This window comes from Hippoglossus stenolepis, chromosome 14 (assembly GCF_022539355.2).
Source record: "Hippoglossus stenolepis isolate QCI-W04-F060 chromosome 14, HSTE1.2, whole genome shotgun sequence".
NCBI classification, from domain to species: Eukaryota; Metazoa; Chordata; class Actinopteri; order Pleuronectiformes; family Pleuronectidae; genus Hippoglossus; species Hippoglossus stenolepis.
This window is the reverse complement of record NC_061496.1, coordinates 26,907,773-26,928,518: the sequence shown is the minus strand read 5'-3', so window position 1 is coordinate 26,928,518 and position 20,746 is coordinate 26,907,773. Positions and strand designations below refer to the sequence as shown.

General features: G+C 39.4%; 1 protein-coding gene across 1 annotated transcript in view; it reads left to right on the top strand.

Moving 5' to 3' along the window:
* The first annotated feature begins 20,550 nt into the window (after positions 1 to 20,550).
* The window catches only part of nfic (nuclear factor I/C), a 43,507-nt gene continuing 43,311 nt past the window's right edge, over positions 20,551 to 20,746 (top strand). Inside the window, exon 1 of the mRNA XM_047343121.1 lies at positions 20,551 to 20,731. Coding sequence (XP_047199077.1) covers positions 20,729 to 20,731 — 3 coding nt within the window. The 5' untranslated portion in view covers positions 20,551 to 20,728. The remainder of the gene's footprint in view (positions 20,732 to 20,746) is intronic.

The following is a 20,746-nucleotide window of genomic DNA, read 5'->3' as shown; positions in this document are numbered from 1 at the left end:
TGCCTCACATGCATGAGCTGCTCTGGTTTTCTGTCACCACCAGAGGTGCCCATAACACAGATAAACAACCCAGTCTTATCTGCTGCCTTTATATGACAGCGCTACAAAGAGCTGTTCAGGCAAGTTACTTATTTACTTGAATGTGAAGGTACATAATAATAAGGGTTATCTTAATTGTTATTGGTTTTGTTGATATAAGTGTATTAGTTCAATCTTGCTCCTGATGTGTCCCTCTTACCATGATATTAAAACTGGGTTATGAAACATACTTTGATGGACTAATAAAGTTAATCTTGGTTTATTTTTTGTTGTTATTTGTGTATATGTATTTTTTCTACACATGGCTATCTTAATCTTAATCTGTTTTACCAGGGTTCTTTAAGATAAATGGGTATCTACTACCATACTTGGTGATTAGCACTTACTCATTTTAATCATGCAAACTATTACTTTTTGGATTGCCAGCTACACAAACACCAGCTACCCTCGGAGGTCCAAAGGACCTGTGTGATCTGTGTTGTTTTATTCCAATATGGACATTTTTCACCACCAAAGCACAATAACCTGACATAATAAGGGCCTTAAGGAGGCTGGTGGTGAGGCCTAGTCTTAGAGAGGTTGTCTGTGTAAACATGAAACTGTGCTTCATTCCTCAATGAGCAGCACTATACTGAGGTAACAGTCACTTATTGCAGGTAATGTGACACCCACTGGCCCCAAAATCCCTATTGCTGCACACAATCATCACAAGAAACAGCTGTAAAACTTTTATGTTTTTTCACAAAGTGATGATAATCTCAATTAAAGGTTCACCGTGTTATGAACTCTTGAACACACATCAGTGTGATTAGGACTACGCAATATGAAAACAAAAAAACATTTATGTATTTGATGCCTCAGTTTGCAGAAGTCAATTTCCTATTCACGTCAGCAGCTTGCCCCTCCCTTAATATTGCATCACAGCTACTTTGAGCGGCGGCACAACCCTCAGAACTATAGTTAGTTGGCCTCATCACCACCATAAAATGAATCCTGGGATAAATTGGCCCAGGAAAGATCCATCTGTTGGATCCTTCGTTCTTCAGGCATGGAAGTACGAATCAGTCAGCTGTTTTTGGAGGAAACTTCTGAATTGGACCACCTATATTGTGTGTCTTGTGTGTTTTACTTTGTATAGTCTTGTGTTATGTTGTTGTGTTGTCTTTCTTTTCTGACCTGCCAATGGACTGCAGATGTGAACTAGCTTTAAACAATAATCTTGTAAAGTGCATGCTCCTTTTCAAAATAAATAAATAGAATTAATCGGCCCTGAGTTGGGACACAGCTTATAGTTTTCACATCTCTTTTCCACACAGCCAATTTTATGTTTTTCACAATCCAATCTTATCCATAACAATATTGCAGCCATTTGGAAAAACATAATTACTGATCGTGCTTCGGGTGGAACAATATATATTTTTTGTCAAACATGTTCTTTTCCCTAGCATTATTTAAGTTAAAATGAGATCATATTTAGTATAGTTTTTATAGAATTGCATGTATGTTGACTGAGCAGGCAGCAGAGCTGCTAAAAGGCAGCAAAAGTACAGCAGATTTTGAGACCACAGAGTGGAGAACCGTCATTTGTGCTCTGTGGTTCTACTCAGGGGGTTGGGTTATGGAGTGTGTGTGTGTGTGTATTCTGTCCTGTAATTTTCTCTTTACGTCCTGCTGTTCTTCTCGAGCAACACTGTGATTGGCTCAGAGCTCCTGTGTTTAAGCCTGATTGGCTGGATGTTTACACCTCTGAGGGAGGTTAATTGGCAAATTAAATGAGGGGGTGGGAGGCTGGAGTTGACTGAAATACTAATTACAAGACTTATGTTTATGTACGTGTGTGGGGGGTGCGTGTGGGCATTTTCACATCGATAACCCTTCAACTAGTTTCAACCCCCTCCTCTACTCCAGCTCTAGGTATAATATGAAAATCCACTGAGAAGAACAATGAATAGCAATGGAACCATAAAAAATGATGCCAGTTAAAGGCGAGCCTAAAACAGCAGTGAGACATTTGGTTTAGGAGTCTTGACCTTCTCCACAGTGGGCTGTGGTTTTTCTAATCCACAGACCTCAGGCCTTCAGCTGTGAGGCTCTAACTCTGTGGGCTGACATAGACACTCACTTGACCACACTGTCACCACACCCTGAAAAACCATTGGTCCTCTTTGTAAGGGTTCTGTTTTGAGAGTAGTGGCACTGTAAATGGGTCTATTTACAAATAATTGTGAAGCAAGAGGTTACCATTTGAATAGTTATCTAGTATCATATCAGTATTTTTGGACAACATAGTTGGCAGTGCCCTGTAAAACCAATAAAACTATTACTATTATTGTATAATTTTCTGATCTGTCACCAACGTTTCGGTCACCATTCCTTTTCGGTCACCATTTTTATTTTTGGTCATTCTGTGTTTGTCTCCTTCCACTATCCATCCACTTGGCAGACATCCTCAGACTTTCCTCCATATCCTAGATCCAATTGCTCACAGGTCTCATATTCTCTATCACCAGACCTTCCTTGCCCAAACAAAACCCATTTCCATTATTCTCATTTCCCTCCATATTTTCAACCCCCCCCAAATCTTCTCTTATGCCTGGGCCACACTGGCTGCAGTGCGCCGAAGTACAGCTGCACTGTTGTTAGCACTGTGTGTCTGCTTCATTTCTGCAGCAGAGCTGCTGGTATACCTACTGTATTTCCTTATGTACTAAATGCCAGAACACTACAGTATGAAGTATTGCATCTTCCGTTCTTGCAATAACAAACAAAACCTTGTTAAAGCAAATGGATTCAGTCAGAAACGCTGTAATTCTTTTACTTTGAAACTGGTACAGGAAGTGTTGCAAACATTTATGTTCACGACATATTTGACAGATAAACATTGAAACTGTGGTGAAAGATAATTTTCACTGTCAACTCTGCTGTGAACTGTGAGCAGTATGCAGAAATAATAGGCGAGACCTTAAATCTCTAGAAGAGCAGTGCAGCTTCCGCGGCTGAACCGCAGGCAGTGTGGCTGCTCTAATTTGTTAACATGGGCACTGAAATGAAAAGCAAGCTGTTCCTGGACTTTCAGTCTTTCAAGCCACTTGTGTTAAAGACTTCTGATCTCGCCAACCTGCCCGTAACTTGTTCCTGAACCTGCCTGCCTGTGCCCTTATCTTCACATGAAGCCACTTTATTGCATTTGTCTGGCTGTTTTGGGGTCTTCCCTGCCTGTGGTCTGAACCTCAGTTGTGAAAGTATGATGACACCTGAGTCTGAGATGTGAAGGAGGAACTTAAAGGAAGTGATATTTTCCATAAAGTGTATTCTATCCCTCTGCCAAAAAAGTATGCAGCACTGTCCCTATCTGCCAGAGGACTTCAAAACCTTGGATGAAGATGCCATCGCTGGGTTTGTGGCTTCTGAATCACAGCTTGCTTACCAAAGCATGAGCTTTTATAAGTTTGTCTTAGAAAAAAGCCACTTCACGAGTAGATGGCAGTAATGCACCTTGAAGATTGTTGTCACCCGCCAATAAACCCAGCAAAGAAGAAGAAGAAGCCACATGGCATCTGTCTGACTGCATTTAGGTCCTTGTTCCAAACCTCAGTTGGAACAGGTTTTGTTAGATTTAGACACATAATGTACTTGGATAAGTTTTGGGAATGATTGTGCTTTAGGTTAAAATAACTACCTGAGTCATCCACCAACCCTGAGCTCTACACCAGCATTTCACTACCACTTATGTTGTTCCTGATAGGCAAGAGTCATAATTCATACAGCTGCTAAAGGTCAGTTAAACATAAACATGGTATTTAGGCATTTTTCTTGGGAGGACTGATCTAGTTGTACCGAACCACAGACTCAAAAATAGAAGGTAGATAAATGATAGACTAAACATTGTGCTCTTAATGAATTACAGCAGGGTTTCTGGTCACTCGTGACAGGCTGGTCCTACAAAAGATGGTAGCACTATGTATTTGTTTATTAAGTTGTAAAGAACGCTACAATGCTAGTGGCTATACATTTTTAGCTATTGTCTCATACTAATTATAAATATACATCATGCAAAGTAATCTGTGGGTGCCAGCTTCTGGTATTAATGGCTCTGATATTTCTAGCTTTTACAATGAATAAAAACTTTTATTACTAGTTTAATCATTAGTTTAGTTCCTTCAGCAGTTGTGCTCATAAAGAGTCCAAACTCCATCAATACTCAGAAAGTTCATTGTTAAAAGTTTAAAATAACAGTAACGCACTGGCAACAATTAGTCCCCCTCTCGAAGTCTGCTCTGATTGGCTAGCTGGCCTACTCTGTTGTGATTGATAAACCGCTTCCAGCACATCTACCTACTAATCCCACAAACATCTGTCTGTCTTTCTGTCTGTATGTGGAACTCATATCTTGTGAACCATTCATCTAATCAGCCTCACACTTGGCTTGTCAATTTTAAATGGCCCAAGAAAGTGCAGTACCGAATCTGGTGCGATTCGGTACTGCACTGGTGCGTTAGAATATGTCTTCTTCTACATCCTCTGATAAACTACAGCAGTGGTAGGTAACTGGGTCAAACAGTGGGTCATACATCGCAGCGAGATCACTTTGACTATTTCTTTTTTATTATTTCACCATATTAGACTGACACAGACATTCAGGGGAGTCATGGGAGCTGACCTCAGTCATGACAACATTATTCATAGAATTCTTTAGCAATTAGTCTTCAAAGAAAATGCACAACGTCTCTTTTGTTGCTGTAATACTGTAAATCTAGCTGAATTACAGAGTTTTTATTTTGAAAAGTGAACTCTTCTGAAGATAGTGTCAATTGCTTAACAGACGTCTGAAATAGGCAACATGCAATGTATGAAAATATAATAGCAGTTCAGTAAATAATTTAAACTTATACATAAGCCACACACATGAACAGCAATAAAGCAAATTCAGTTTCATGTTAGGAAATACATTGACCATAAAATCTTCATTGTAAACCAGGTAGAATGAACACAAAGTTTTCTTACTTTACTCTGCAACATGGACTCTTTATAAAAAGCTCTTCACACAATGTTCAGGACACAAACAATACAATAAGTGCCAGTATACTGTAGAACTGTTGAAGGAGGACTCACTAATGACAAGGAACAATTCTGAAGTAAGATCCAGCGCGTGATCACAGGTCAAGCAAAGAGCCCACCACAAGAAGCACAGCACCAAGGAAATGCCACCCTCACCTCTTGCCTTACCTGGCTTTATTAGGAGGCTTTCTCGATAAACTATGAGGCACGCATTATGCAAATGTGGGGCATTGCAATGTCATGTGACATCACGATATCCAAGAAGCATCAGCTGGTGAGGCGTTCAGGAGCTTTGGTCGCAGCGTTTTCTGAGGGGGAGAGGAGCTCCTTTTACTGTGGGCATTTCATTTACCTACTTATTGTTTTACTTTCTAGACCTTTTACATGCACAAAAAACCTATTCAACACACTAGAGGAAAGGTAAAAACTGAAAAAGCACAATAAGTCTCCATTAAGTAAATTAAACTTTTTAGCACACTAAAAAAAGAATCTCACAATGCTCGTAGTTACCATGGAGGTAATTATGGTAGTTTCTAAGAGTACTGTCAAAATAACTCAATACTTAGCTTAACATAAAAACAGTGTAATGTGACTCTTGTTGCCAGGTTACCAGCAGAGACACAGCAAATAATGGAAACTGTGGCTTGTTAAAAGGTAGTTAGACCACGTAATACCATTTAAAACCACACATTGTCATTTTTTACTTTTCTGCTTGTGTACAGGATAAACAAACAAGATACAAAATAATCCTTTTTTTTTTTACTTTGGATAGCAGCTAACTGAGCCCACCTGCTTCCATTATTTATGCTAAGCAAGGACACTCCAGATATATAAATCTTTTTTTTGACTCACTCTTAAAAAGAGATTATTCCAAAGTACTAAAGTGATCCCTCTAATGTAAAGATTGATCTTTAATCTTCAATGGGATATTTAAGGCAGGAATCTGGGATAATCTGAACATGGCTCTCATAAAATAAAAAGGGAAATCTCAATGTGGGTTCCTCATAGCACCCTGATTGGTTCTGCGATGGTCCAAAGTTAAAGGAACGCTTGAGGTCCCCTTCAGAACCTTTTTTGTTCAGAGGGTGTGAGGAAGATGGAAAGAGGGAGAGACAGCGTGTAAGAGAAAAAAAAGAGAAAGGTCAATGTCGTTATTTTAAAATGGGCACTGAGTCACAGTGAAGGAACACAGACAGACCAAGTCATGATAGACACAGTTTTGACCTTTTTGGTTTTTTAACCATATATGCTAAAAGTCTTAAGAAAAAAAGATTTAGCATACGAGTGTATTTAGACAGCTGTTAAGAAGCATTTGATGTGTGTGTGTGTGTGTGTGCATGTGTGCCTACCAGTACCTAATCCGCCTCTTCAAAGTGACGGCCCACTCAGTGGAATCAAGAAAGAGGAGGCAGGCTTGGTGGTTGGTTGGTTGGTTGGTTTTGTTGGTGGCTGGTTGGTGCTTTTTTTGCAGAGGGACTGGAAGTTGATTGGGCATTTTTGACTGGGAGTTCCTCCGTAAAGACACTGCTGAACTTAGGCAGGTGCTGACCGGAGCTGGAGAAACTACAGTGGAATTAGTTCAGGACTCAGAGAACCAAGGCTAATTTTATTATTTAAAATAATTCTATTTTACCCCAAGACGATGTGAAGAAATGTTTCAGAGATATATGCTTGGATTATCAGAGGAGACCTTATTAACTGAAGCCCCACATTGTGTGGATTTTCTGCTTGATATTTCACAATCTTATACAACAAAAAGACTTGCCTGATTGACCCGAGGCTGTGGAGGGACGTGTTGGATCTGACAGGATGGCCCTGTAGTTCAAAGGTGTGGAATTTAATTTGAGTATGCTCTGTGTTTGAAACCTCTATGAGTTTTGTGAGTTTCTGAAACTGAACAAATGTACCATCTGTTCCCTTTGGAGGCAAGACCCACCTCTGAAGACCTTCGTAAGAAACCAGAGCCAAACAACAATAGTGATTTACAGGGACTGGAGCTGAACTCAAAAAGGACAGAAACAGATTCTCTCCAACAAACTGGAAAAACAGCCTGGAAATACTGAGAAAAGCTGTAAAAGTCACAACATCGTATCACTACGAAAATCCTCGGATCCACCACGGATCCTGTGTTCAATCCAAAGCCATGGTGGTTTGAGATTTTGACGGTTCCCCTCTGCTGTCATGTCGGTGTCAGCTACACCAGGAGGCTGCGGTGAGGCAGACAGCTCGGTGAAGTGGCAACTGTGTTATGATGTCACTGCCAAGACGTGGTGGATGGTAAGTCCCCATCAAGGGCCATTAAGTAACATGGTTCAATGATCTTGTATGTTTACTGTAGAATCAGTCACTACTTCTCTGGTTGTACATATTGTGTGTTTTGATCAGATTCCTGACCATGCATTATTGATGATTGTAAGAAGAATACAGTGTGTGCCTGGGACAGCAGTACTGATGAGCACACTGAGAATCAACAGCACAGGTTGCAGCTCTTTGTAGCTTTCAGCGACTGTGTGCAAGTTTTGCTAATTAGCATTAGCTGTTTATATACTCAGAAACAACACGAGCTCAGCATCAAACTTCATTTCTTTACTCTCCAAAAGCTGTCAGTTAAGTAACACCAATGTGGTTTTGTTTCAATTTCTATAATTTATTTGCTTCTGTTAAAGTTAGCGTACAGCTAGTCCTGGCCCTGCATCTACCATCTCTCTCTGATAGTCATCCCTGTCCAGTCCAGCCCACCACATGTGGTTAAGAGACATTTGTGTCAGCTCGAAAATCTCTCGTGACATCTTTGTTGGTGTCTTCTACGTGTATGGCACCGAATGGCATCCTGAGCCTCTTTCACGTGTTAGAAACATCGACAGGCCTGCTTGATCAATCTTTGCTATTGCTGTTATCTGCACATATCTGATACCTGGATTTTTTACAGCCTACTTTTATCATTTGTTAGTTCCCTTCTTGTCCAGACATTGAACATACTGAGCATTGCTCTAGCTAAGACCACACACACCAATGTGTGCATGACACTTCAGACTCGGACTGATACTAGACCTTAACAAGGAACTCTTAAGTTCTTTTAGTTCTTTTCCTCCAGTTTCTCTTCCTGTTCCTCTCCACTCTGTCATTTTATTAAACAAGTCACAAAGCTTTGGAATGAGAGCTGCAAATGTTTTGCTCAAGCTCAAACACTTGTAGGCTCACATGGGCTTTAGTTTGTGCTTCCAAGTACACATATTCAACTTCACATTTTCAGTCACACTACCTTTAACATTTACTGCATGTTCTATCTGAAAAAATCTTTATGAAAAAAAGTTTTCTTTTTACAATTTTGTTTTTATTTTTGTACGTCTGGTCATCATTTCAATGACAAAACACGGCAACATACCAATGAAGATAGCATTAGCCACACCTTGATCTTATTTGAATCATCTGCTCACCCTTGGACTCCTTTTTTAGCAGTTTTGCAGAATTTGAGACTTAGCAACACAGAAGCATTGATAAAGTTACTGATTAATATATTGTCTAATGACTTCATAAAACATGAACGCAAAGAACCAGAGAGAAGTCAATAAAATAACGAGAAACATTAGATAAATTGAATTAAAAAATCAGATTTAATTACTTTGTCTTTTTAAGCTCTGTGAGCCTTAATCATTCCCACTCTGACATATCTGGTAGAGTTGAGCTTCCTTCACATAAGCGTCACTATAATATATTTTTTATTAGTGACTGTCATTGTAATGCTGTACGCAGGCCCACTCAACAATGAGTTTATAATCTATCTCAGTTAACAGTGGAACTGTCATTGTGTCTTCAAGGCTTTGATAGATGAGAGATTCTACTTGTCAGTTGTCTGTTAGAGTGCAAAATGAATCATGGCCTATCAGAAATAACAGTCAGTGAAAAACTGATGCTGCATCAGTTAGGTATTTTCAACCGTGTGTGGTGTGGGTGACTTTATTGTTTCACATGTGGCATGATGTGTTTTTATGGCTGTGTGCTGAATTCATGTTATTTTGTTGTGTGTGCAATATGTGTAATTATGATGTGTGGAGTGACTATCAACCGGGCTGTGATGCAGTACTGAACTGTGGGGTGTTGTTTACACTGCACAACTCCAACATTGTTACCACAGCAATAACAGAAGCTTTAGAGGGAAACAACAAGAACATGTTATTTCTAGTATTTACTCTGTTTCTAAATAATTGAAGTTAGCAGCAGCAAGAAACTGTTCAGGATTTTTTACCTCCCTATAATGCCAGTCATGTCCCATTTAGGTTTAAACAACTCACTGGGTGGCAAATGATGTGTAGGAGGGCAGCGGGCAGTGTGATCTTTATAATGAAGGCTGGGGGGGTCACAGAGAGAGGGAGACAGATACACTGGCAAAGGCTGAGGAATGGAAATCCTGGAAAAACAGCCATTAAAGCTGTTCATTCCCGGCATGAGGAGAAAGAACAGCAATGACTCAAACACAGGGACAAACATGACACATAGAATCTGCTACATCTAAGACTTAAAGTATCATATGTTAATGAAACCACTGTTTCAGTTTCTGGAAATGAAAATCAGTTCCTTGAAACAAAGATATTGCATAATCTGTTATATATTAAACCAATGTTGCATTCCATTAATGAGATTATCTGTATTCATTATTACTTTTTTCCCACAGTAAATATACTTTTCTAGTTGCAAATCAGAGGGGGTGTCAAATGTTTCTGCAAGAGTGACTAAAATCTAGCTTGCTGGATGGTCTATTTTCCAGTCCAGACGTTAATGTGAAGTATATGAGAGGATGCCAATCCAGCAATATGGCACTTCAGATGAATTCAGCAGTATGTGCTTGTGCTCTTTAAACAACAAATAAGAGCAGGTTGTGAGTATGGTGCGAGGCCACACAAATGGGACTGTGGAGATAGCTGTTGATACAGTGCAGATGGATAATGGTTTTAACATGGTGGAGTGTAGTTTTTTTTACAGGCTTACTGCTGTGACATCGGGTCAGCAGGCTGTTTGCTGGCAGTGAAGTGGCTAAAGGCCAGTTGATTATATTTAGTAGAAGTATTTTGGCTGGGGACCAGAGAGCTTCATGGTTAGATAAACATGTTAGAGCAGTGCTGACGTCCCACAGCTCTGAAACTGACAGTGTCGTGACAAAATCGATGGATGACATGATGATGTTTCTTTGTTATTGTTACAGTTATTACATGGGCAGATGGACCTGAAGTAGCTGAAGTAACAATATTATCAGTCAGTACAGGCTGATTTTGTGCAGCAAATGTTTGACATTCTGTGGCATTGAGAGACTTGAACTGAGTGGAGGACAACTCAGTTTGAGGTTGAAAAACCTGAGGTATGTTTACACTGATATCAATGCCGATGAATCCCGAGTGTGGGTGTGTTAGTCTTTCTTTTTCTTAGTGTAGCTGTGCAGTTAATCTGTAAATGTCACAGGGGATCTGAAGATTGGACGGAAGCCATTTGTGCTCAGCCTTCTGACTGTCCTCTGTTAATCGTCTCAGCTGCTCCCATTTCTGCAGGGAGGCTTTCTGCACGCCAAAACTCATTATTTTTGTTTGAAGAGCAACAGAAACAAAAGCAGTCTGTTTTAATCTGTACAGAGGAGTTGAAGTGTTTGCACAGCCAACTGTAGGGGAGGAAGTATTCACACTCTTTAGTGTAAACGTAGAGATATCACACAGTAGAACTACTCCATTAAGTAAACCACAAACTATATGTGTCAAATAAATGTCGTGCAGTAAACAGTAAAAATATTTTATTACTCTTATGTGATTAATCTGCTCTCCCTTAGACTCTTATTCAGCCGTATTGTATTTGAGATCTCAGCAACACAGAAGCATTGATAAAGTTACTGATTAATATATTGTCTACTGACTTCATAAATTATCAATGCAAAGAACCAGAGAGAAGTCAATAAAATAACGAGGTAGAGTAAATAAAATTCAATTAAAAAACTGATTTCATTACGTGATATTTTCAAGCTCTGTGTTGGCCTTAATCGTTCCATTGTGACAGATCTGGTAAAGTTGAGCTTACTTCACATCATTTACAAATAAATACATTTTGGAGATTTGTTTTTTCTGTTTTCTGTTCTATTGGATTGATTAATCTAAAGTAGTGCATCATATTTTAGGCCTATATACTCATCATATCTTTAAGTCATAGAAACATAAATGGTCACATTACCACAAACTATATCTGCCAATAGTTCTCTAAACAGTCGAATATTGTCCTGATCAATCAACATCATTGAGTATAATTTGCATCAAATGAAATTCTCAATTATTGCTTGTTATATCAAATGTTTACATTACATTATGTGAATAGACAATGTGGAAATAACTGCATTCCTTGCTGATACCCACACATGCTGGAGGACTTTACATGGCCAGAACAATTTTAACTTTCCCCTATAAGCCCCTCAGTGAGTAAAGCTCGCAGCTCTGCAGTGCAGGATCCCAGGAGACATGGTCTTTAAGAAAGTCCAGTCTCTTTAAAACTTTCGTTCCGGAATTAAAAGGTGGCTCACACACATTCTTATTTGGTGAACAAGTGTGTAACTTGTGACGGCTGCTTTCAGTAGCTGTCGAATCTTAAGGAACTCTGTGAGGGTCACGTCAGGCCACATAAAACCATACCCAGCTGTGACGATGGGTGGGCTCAAACTTGTAACAGACTCTGCCCTAAAAGCAAGAGCACTCATGTTCACCAAAAAAGGGCCTCTAGTGGTGGTCTGGATAATGACTCTTGTTTGTCAGAGGCTACAGGAGAGACTGAAGTTCACTTCCCGTTTCCTACCGACAGTTCAACTATGACCACAGTCTGCCCCCTCCTAACCTAAGCCATAAAGACTTGACATGAACATTTCTACACCACAGAGGAGGCAAATAATTTGTAGTCATTTGTTTTTTGAGGGCGCTGTTAATTACTGTTGATGGGGCACCGAATCAGAAAATGCTGAAATGGTTTAGCTTAAAAAATTATAAAAATAATAATAATAATAACTGTATTTGTATAGCACTTATCTAAACAAGGTTACAAAGTGCTTCACAAAAAATCCATGGCAAAAAGATGAATGAACTAAAATAAAAGGTTCTCAATTAAGTTCAAAATCATCTTAAAATCAATCCTGTGACAACCAGTGAAGGGATGCAAGGATTGGCGTGATATTAGACCTATGGTTTGTTTTAGTTAAAATACGAGCAGCAGCATTTTAAACAAGCTACAAACGAGTTATTAAGGTTTGGCTAAGGCATGTATACAGTGCATTGCAGTAATCCCATCGGGAAAAGACAAAGGCATTTATTAGCTTTTTTAAGTCAGGGAGAGATAGAATTTATTTAATTTTGGAAATATTTCATAGATGGAAGTAGCAGGATTTAATGATCTCATAAACGTGTGTTTTAAAATTCAGATGGGAATCGAATGTGACACCTAGATTTTTAGCTGCTGTTTTAATATTGGTTGCCAGGAGACAGAGAAATGGTAGGAGTTTGCCTGCTAGCTTGATCGGGACCGAAGATTATTATTTCTATTTTGTTTGAATTAAACTGAAGGAAGTTAAGTGACTTCCCTTCCTTAATGGCACTCTGTTAGGACACTCTCACGGCTGACGTTGTCGGGCTTAAAATACAGGTAGATTTGGGTCTCATTGGCATAGGAATGATAGGATATCCCATTAAAATGGCTGATGATGTTTCCTAATGGGAGCATGTACAGTGAAAATAGGATGGGACCAAGAATAGAACCTTTTTGCACCCTGCACATCACTGGATGAGATGTTGTTTCGATTGGAAACAGAAATTTCTCTATCTGAGAGACAAGACTTGAACCATCTAAGGACAATATGATGCCATATATACTGACGCACTGTGTTAGTCTATTGATGAGAATGTTATGATCAATGGTGTCAATTGAGCACTGAGGTCAAGGAGCAGTAATAAAGAGCAATCACCAGCATCGGCAGACATCTATAAATCATTAGTAATTTTAAGGAGAGCAGAGAGCAGAACTGTGTAGTTTGCGAAATCCAGACTGGAATTGATCAAAAAAGTTATTTTTGTCACACAAAACTCAAAGTTGGGTTAGAAGCACCTTTTTAAGAATTTTGGATATGAAGGCCTATAATTCTGTGGGAGTTATTGGTCAAGAGATGTTTAGGTCTGCAGGACATGTCGGTCTCCTGATTAGAAGAGTAGAAGTTAAAATTATTTAGTTTTTCTCCAATAATTTAAAGTCCTCTCCTTGCTGCAGTGTGCTTGGATGTTAAATAGAGTAAACTCCTCATTTTTCAGGTGCTTTTTTTCAGCCCTCTATTGCTTTCGCTGTCCATTACTGTACAAGACAGTGAACTATACAGCAACGTTTAATAGGGATGTAGCCTCTGTGAACATCAGCACTGTGCCGATGTGTAGATCCAGCAGAAAGTGGCTGAGCTCTTTAAGCCTTGTTGATGAGTCTTAAGGCAAATACTGTAATTCCTCCAACATCTGTCCTCTGGATGCTTAGGAAGACACAGCTCAGCCTCGCTCCATCTCTCTCCTCTCCAAGAAAGACAGAGAGAACTAAATAAGGAATTTGTCCAGTCTATTCCTGTGGAGTAAAAAGACGAGTTTATGAGTTTAATAGTCTGAGCCTTACTGTTTTCTCTTGCAAGCAACTGTTTTTATTTCCCAAATCTGCTCTGAAGTAATGTGTATGTGCTTTGTGTTATCCAATGCCTGCCCATTCTGAAGGAGTAGCACTTTCATATATGGTATACTTTACAGGTTTTTACTGCCCTCTGGAACTGCCGTATCTGACGATTTATTTAAGTCTGAAATGTGTGTGAGAAATGTATGCCCTCAATAGTTCCCACAATGCAATGGTTTACTTTTTAGAAATGTCGTAATGATCTTTACCTTGCAGTGATGATAAGTGTCTCAGTTTAAAGTTTCATATTATACAATAAATTACATTGATATTTAGCTGTTTGTCAGATTTTATCCACCTTAGGGACAACAGTAAAGATTCAGACATTGAAGTAGGTGCTAAGAGCTAAATCTTTTTAATAAGATAAAGTATAGGTGATCAGGTGAACAAATAAAGTGCTAGTTAGGCTTGTAAGCTGGTTCCACTGTCAACAGACGACAAACAACAGTCTGGACTCTGATTGTCTTGTGTGAAGGGATTTAACAGCAGCTGACGCTCCTTGATAGAACTCTGTGGCTGTGAAGGGGTGTAAGCCTGTATGATTGAGGTCAATCCAGACCTTGAAGTCTCTTTTTGGCCAATATTAGTGATTTGAATTTGATTCTTGCAGCCAATGGTAGACAGTGGTCAGTGTGCAGTGGAGTGACATTTGTCCTCTTAGGCTGACTGAAGACCAGACGTGCTACCACGCTCCAGACCATCTGTAAGAGTTTCGCTGTGCTTGAAGGGAGGTCCCACAGGAGGGAATTGCAGTAGTCAAGGTCAAAAGCTGGGTGGCATGAATATTCAACATCATAGAATCAGCTACTGAAACTACTCACTGCTGTAGGGAGGAGGGAATGAGGGATGGTATTCCTCAGCAGATGGAACTACTCATGGCTTTGATGCTCTGTTGTCAAATTTACATGAAACAACTTGACACATTACAGTAGGAACTTACAGAACCATTCAGAGGACATTGCTGAGAGGGCCATGTTGTGTTAGTACCTCAGTGAAGTTCAGACAACTCTACACAGTGGTCAGACAATTTTAACATTATACACATGTTATATTTTCCTTGCTCCCCACCTGTTCCTGTTCAACCTGCAGCCGTGCAGAGCCTGAAACTCTGCTGAAACATCCTATTCTGTCTGCTGACTCCATGAGTTTATAAACCGCACTGGGACAAAGATTAGCTTTCTTTCCTGCTTTGTGTTACTATTATTCTTATTCACAGCACTGCAGCCACTAACTTCAGTATGTAAGAAGAGCTCCAGGCGCCGAGTGTGTGTGTGTCTGTGTGTGTGTGTGTGTCTGTGTGAGGGAACATGCAGACCTCCAGGGAGAGTTGCTATGCAGATTGAAGGAGGCTGAGTCAGCAATTGCTCTTTTGTTCTAGGACACACACACACACACATACATACACACACACACACACACACACACACACACACACACACACACACACACACACACACACACACACACACACACACACACACACACACACACACACACATAATGGTGCGGAAGGTTGGAGCTATAAGAAAATGTATGATTACCCTCTTCAGCTTGAAAGGACATTAAATATACGAGTAATTAAGAGGCCTGAAAAGAATCATATTTGACTATTTGATTTGATTCAGAAACAGAATTCCACACTAAATATATTATATATGTTTGTGTATATGTATATATATAGATATATAGATATATAGATATGTTCTTTCTATGATTTTAGATGGGATTACTAATTAACAGAACAGGTTAAATAAATGCTTAATGCTTTTGTTTTTGTTAATCTCGAAACATTGCATATACATTATTATATATCACTTATTTTAATAATCAAGCTTATTGTTATATTGATGATATATTGATGACTATCAGATCATAAACCCAATATTGGTACAACCCACAGTCATTTAGTAAAGCTCTCCTTCACTGATAAAGAATGTTGGTAAACATACCGTCACGCACAATCAACCTGCTATAATCTGTAATAACTCACTATAACAATAACAAAGGAAAATGTAAAATATGCACTCACACACACACACACACACACACACACACACACACACACACACACACACACACACACACACACACACAATACAACAATACTGAAACTCCTGTGCTTTAAACCACTCCAAACATACTGTACTTTTACCCGGACAAGGCCCCAGGCAGAGGCTTCTGCTTACATATTACTTTGTCGACGCACTAAGCAACAACTTGGATAATTAGACGATTAAACTCACATAAATGCTATGAGTGTACATTTATTCAAATATTGTCTATATTACTTGGTTGTCATTTTCTGCTACAGCAATGGCAATATACAATAGTGCATTTGAAAATGACAGCAGCCTAAAGTTTGGCCTGCTATGCTGTGTATCAAGTGATTACTCCTTTGTTTGTTGCATTGCTGCCATCTGCTGGCCTGGATTGGTGGAGGTGGCCAATGGCCATAAATTAGATTAATTTGAGGTGGTGTGGAGTGTCAAACAATCTCCACCTCTCTAATATTAAGAGACATTTATTAATAAAGCATGAGAAATACATAGACAGCCACCTTTGCACGTGTGGACTCTTAACTGACAACTCAGCCAGTCACTCATGAATCCCATTGTTTTATTTGTTTTACTTTCTTCAGTGCCATTTTACTCGTATTCACTTGTATGTGATGTGTGGATCAGGAGGAAGCCAGTGATGAGTTAGTGACAGAGTGATAATGTTAGATTCCACCCACCTCTGCTTGTAGGGTAGAGACTAACATACACTTGACTCTATGTGTATCATGGGAAACAGATACTGGACTTGAGGATAGCGATCAGTCACTTGAAGGAAAGTTGCTCACACTGTACATGAGGCAAAAAGGTTTCCCTTTCTTGCTTATGGGTTTGTTTCCAAGGTCAGGGAGCTCACTGTGCACAGGCCATTAGTGAAAGCAAGATAATTATATATGTGCCAGGCAAGCAATTTTCATTCATGAGTGGCTGCCATCTTTGAGTCTGATGTGCAGTTCCTATGATGGCAAAAATATATCGAACATCCTCATACACAGAATGCAATCATTTTAGAGCAACACATACAAAATATCAAGTAACACTGCTTTGGGTGACAATGTTAAATAAAATATCTTATCTATATCTTAGTAGCTATGTGTTTTCCTTTTTTTGTAACTTTTGTTTTCTGAAGCATTACAGCAGCACTTAAGATTACAAATGAGCAAGGGACTGCTTCCTTTACAGCCAATGTAATCCAGATTTAAACTGTGGAGATTTCTTCCACATTTTCAATCATTAAAACACTGGTTACCTCTGCTAAAATGGCTTATGCATGCTTTTCATAAAAAGTGATGCACCAATTTTTCCCAAATAATTCTTAATATGATTCTAGTTCATTGAAACCTAAATAAAATGTATTTCTGAGTCTGAGTATATGTATTTATATTTAAATAGTTTGACCTGATCATAGATAATAAAAGCTTGTCTAAGTTTCTTTGACATTATAAATCCCACAGTTGATTTAAAAACTGCTATCATTTGTTCAAATAGTTCACACATGCCCTATATGAAAAATAATAAGTCCTTTAAAACAACATTTTTCCAATGGATGATAAAAATATTTAAAAATAATGTCATTAAATGCATAACATTTATTTTAAATAATTTCAAATACCACAACAAATTTTACTGCACTATCAACACAATGTCTTTATTTTTCCCATCTGTCCTGCCTTACAAATTGTAATTATTTAATAGATACTCAGTAGTTAAAAAAACCCAACAGTGTAATTTATACCAAAGTCCTTCTCAAACACTTATTCGCTATCCCCTTATTCCCAAACCATCCGTCTTCTTCCACTCTACTTAAATATTTATCTAAGCCACCCGATAATTATTTTATTGATATATGCACTAAATATGAACTAGATAATTACACTATAATTTGTGGGCTGCATTCTACTGAGAATGTTTCTTCAACGCAAAGAAAAACAGGCTCGTGTGATTTCAGATGGTAAAACGCTTCCACTCAGAGAAAGCTTCGACACACATGTTAATGGAGGTTGCACATGTGCACAGCATTGCTTTCAGTTAAGTGCAAATGCCAACATGGAAGCATTCTTACAACGACATATAAACATGCTGATGGTGCTATAGGTTTACCATGGCTACCATAATAGTTACGCTGGTGTAGGTACAGGTTCTGCTGAGGCTGATAGGATTGGTTTTGCAGGTGTGATCATAAACCAAACTTTGGCACAAAAGTCATATTGATGCTGCTGTTGTTCTGGTGTCCTACACTGATTCTTGTTAGTGTGCCATTATGTCACCCGTGTTCCCCTGACAGACACCACCCCTCATCGCTGCTCTGCCACTGCTTGTATGACAGAACTTATGAGCAGCTTCTCACTGAACTGGCAGAGACTAAAGTTCTCATCCTCCTATAGAGTTGTGGTTGCTCTTGGACACTATGACAGGTGCTTAAAACGCACACAGGAAGGCTGATGTTAAATTTAAAAAATAAGAAAGTTGACTTTCAAATATGCTTCATGTAGCCACTGTAAAGCAACTGTATTGTGTTTTTTTCTCAGTTTTGGTGTTTGCCTGTTTTTCTTTTAAATAGTTTTTTTAAGTCAAATGGTACATTGTCTGGAAATGTTATTCCGAAAGCTGAATGTGGAGTCACTTGCTTGGTAAAAAAATGTTTCTGTATAAGATTATATAATCTGATCATTTACATTCCATTTGCGATTTTAAAGCACACTGGGGCCTGGACTATGAAGCATGTTTAATATTCCCAGGATATGTTTTTGTTATCTGGCTTGACTGAACCTAACATTGACCATTCCGGATAACCAGTACTACACAAACTGTCTCAGATAACTGCGGGTTTTCAGCTGCATGTTCATTACCAGAATGAATACTGAATAATGATAAGAAACACTGATTCCTGCAGGTAAAATTCAGATATAGTGACAGAAAAAAGTGACAATCAACAAGGTGTACAAAAAAGAAACACTATAAAATGGTCCTCTGAAGTTAGCCTGTTCTGAAGAAGGTGTAACCTGTAAAGAGACCCTCCATCTTTACACTGAAAAGCCAGGATTATGCCTGAAGTTATCTCGCTATCCACACATCCTGATTTATAGAGCAGGCCTCTGGACCATGGCTTTAGTTTATTTACTCTATACTCATTATCTGCCTATAGAAACACCCCACATCTACAGACAGTGGAGTTCAATGATACACAATACATTTGCATAAATCATGAATTAAAAAAGATCCAGTGGATATTTAGCATGCAAATTCATTCAAAAGCTAGGTCTAATTAAAAAAATGTTGTGAGATTTTATCCTCATCTCACTGGCAAATGGGATTAAGAAGAGGAGGCTCATAAAACCCTGAGCTGTTTCTGTTTAGTTGATAACATGATGAAGACCGTGGGATGAGGGTGAAAGCCCTGAAAAGGGCTAGGGTGTGTAAGTGTGAGACTGATACAATGGATAAGTTTAATCACACATATCCTGTTTTTTATCAATTCAAGGCTGAGATGAAGCAAGTCAGTATTCCCTCCCAACCCAGCTGCCCCAGGATGGGTGGAATGATGCTGTCTTTGCAAATAACTTTTCATTTCTCAGGGGCATCGCCACTTCATAGCTATGGGAAGAAAGTGGTGAGCCACAGAATACCTCTCGCCTTGCTTCTGAATGTTGCTTTTTCAATATTCTGCTTGCCCCTCCAACAACACAAAACCCCGAGGGCATTTTTGTTCAATTCTACTTTGATTACTTACCTGTGTGGATGGATGTCAATACAGTGATCAGCTTTAATCATGGCACTGGTCCCAAAGGGAATCAAGGACTCCATATTCCCCTCTGAGTATATTTAGGCTATCAGTGAGTAACCAGAGCAACCCATGCTTTAATAAACGTATTTCCATAAGAAAAATAAAACAGCAGTGAAGGCCAAAGGACTTGACAGGAAGTGAATATGGGTCAGGGTCGAACCCAGCTGGACGCTGCGTCACAACCTGACACCTTGATGGTTCAGTGTATAGTGGCATGTTGCAGCTGAACACCCCTCACCTCACCCTCCCCCTCCAAACATGAAAGAGAACATGTGGTAAACTTCAGTTGTCATAAAAGCTCAAAAGGTGTTTAGTTCAACCAGTTTGGACTACTTTAAAAACCATGGTGGCCTCCGCAGAGAGGTCCCCATGTAAATACAAAGTAGTTAACTGTAACGAGCCCCATTCTAGGGTAAAGAAAACCACAATTCGTGCAATTTAGATGAAACACACTAGTGAAAACATCACTAGGATTATTTTATATACAATTTCTGCCAATAGATCCCTTTCACCTACTCTCTAAAAAAATGATTTAGCCTAAAACAGCGACTTTATGTATTTCATTTAAATGTTACATTTCCACGTAACTCTTTTACATAAATTCAACTAAAGGGTCACTTTTAATTAAGTTTATACAGGTCAACTGGGAGGGGCTCTCTGCCACTTGTCTTATTCTTTAAAATAAGAAACCAGAGCATCACAAAAAGTTATGGTGAAGGATGAGGGGAAGATGAAAGTGTGAGGAGAAGAGTGAAAGAGAGAAAAAGAACATACATGCGGGGATGAAAGGAGAGAGGGAGTAGGATGGTGCCGACAGTAAAGAAGGAGCAGAGAGGTGGAGGGTGAATGTAGCACCGCTCTGTTCTGCCGCAGCCTCCCGGGGGGGGGGGATGTGAGGTGTGGGGTGGGCGGTGGAGCCCGAAGCTTGACGCGGGACGCTCCTGGTCTCGAGCACCGCGGATTTACTCCAGCTGGCACGCGCACCATGGCAGAAATGGAAACCCTCCGGAATGATAAGGACCGGCAGCGCGAGATGGGCAGGCGTTGAGTTCAGCTCCAGCGGCGGCGGCTCGGCTTGGAAATGGTAGGACAGCCATCC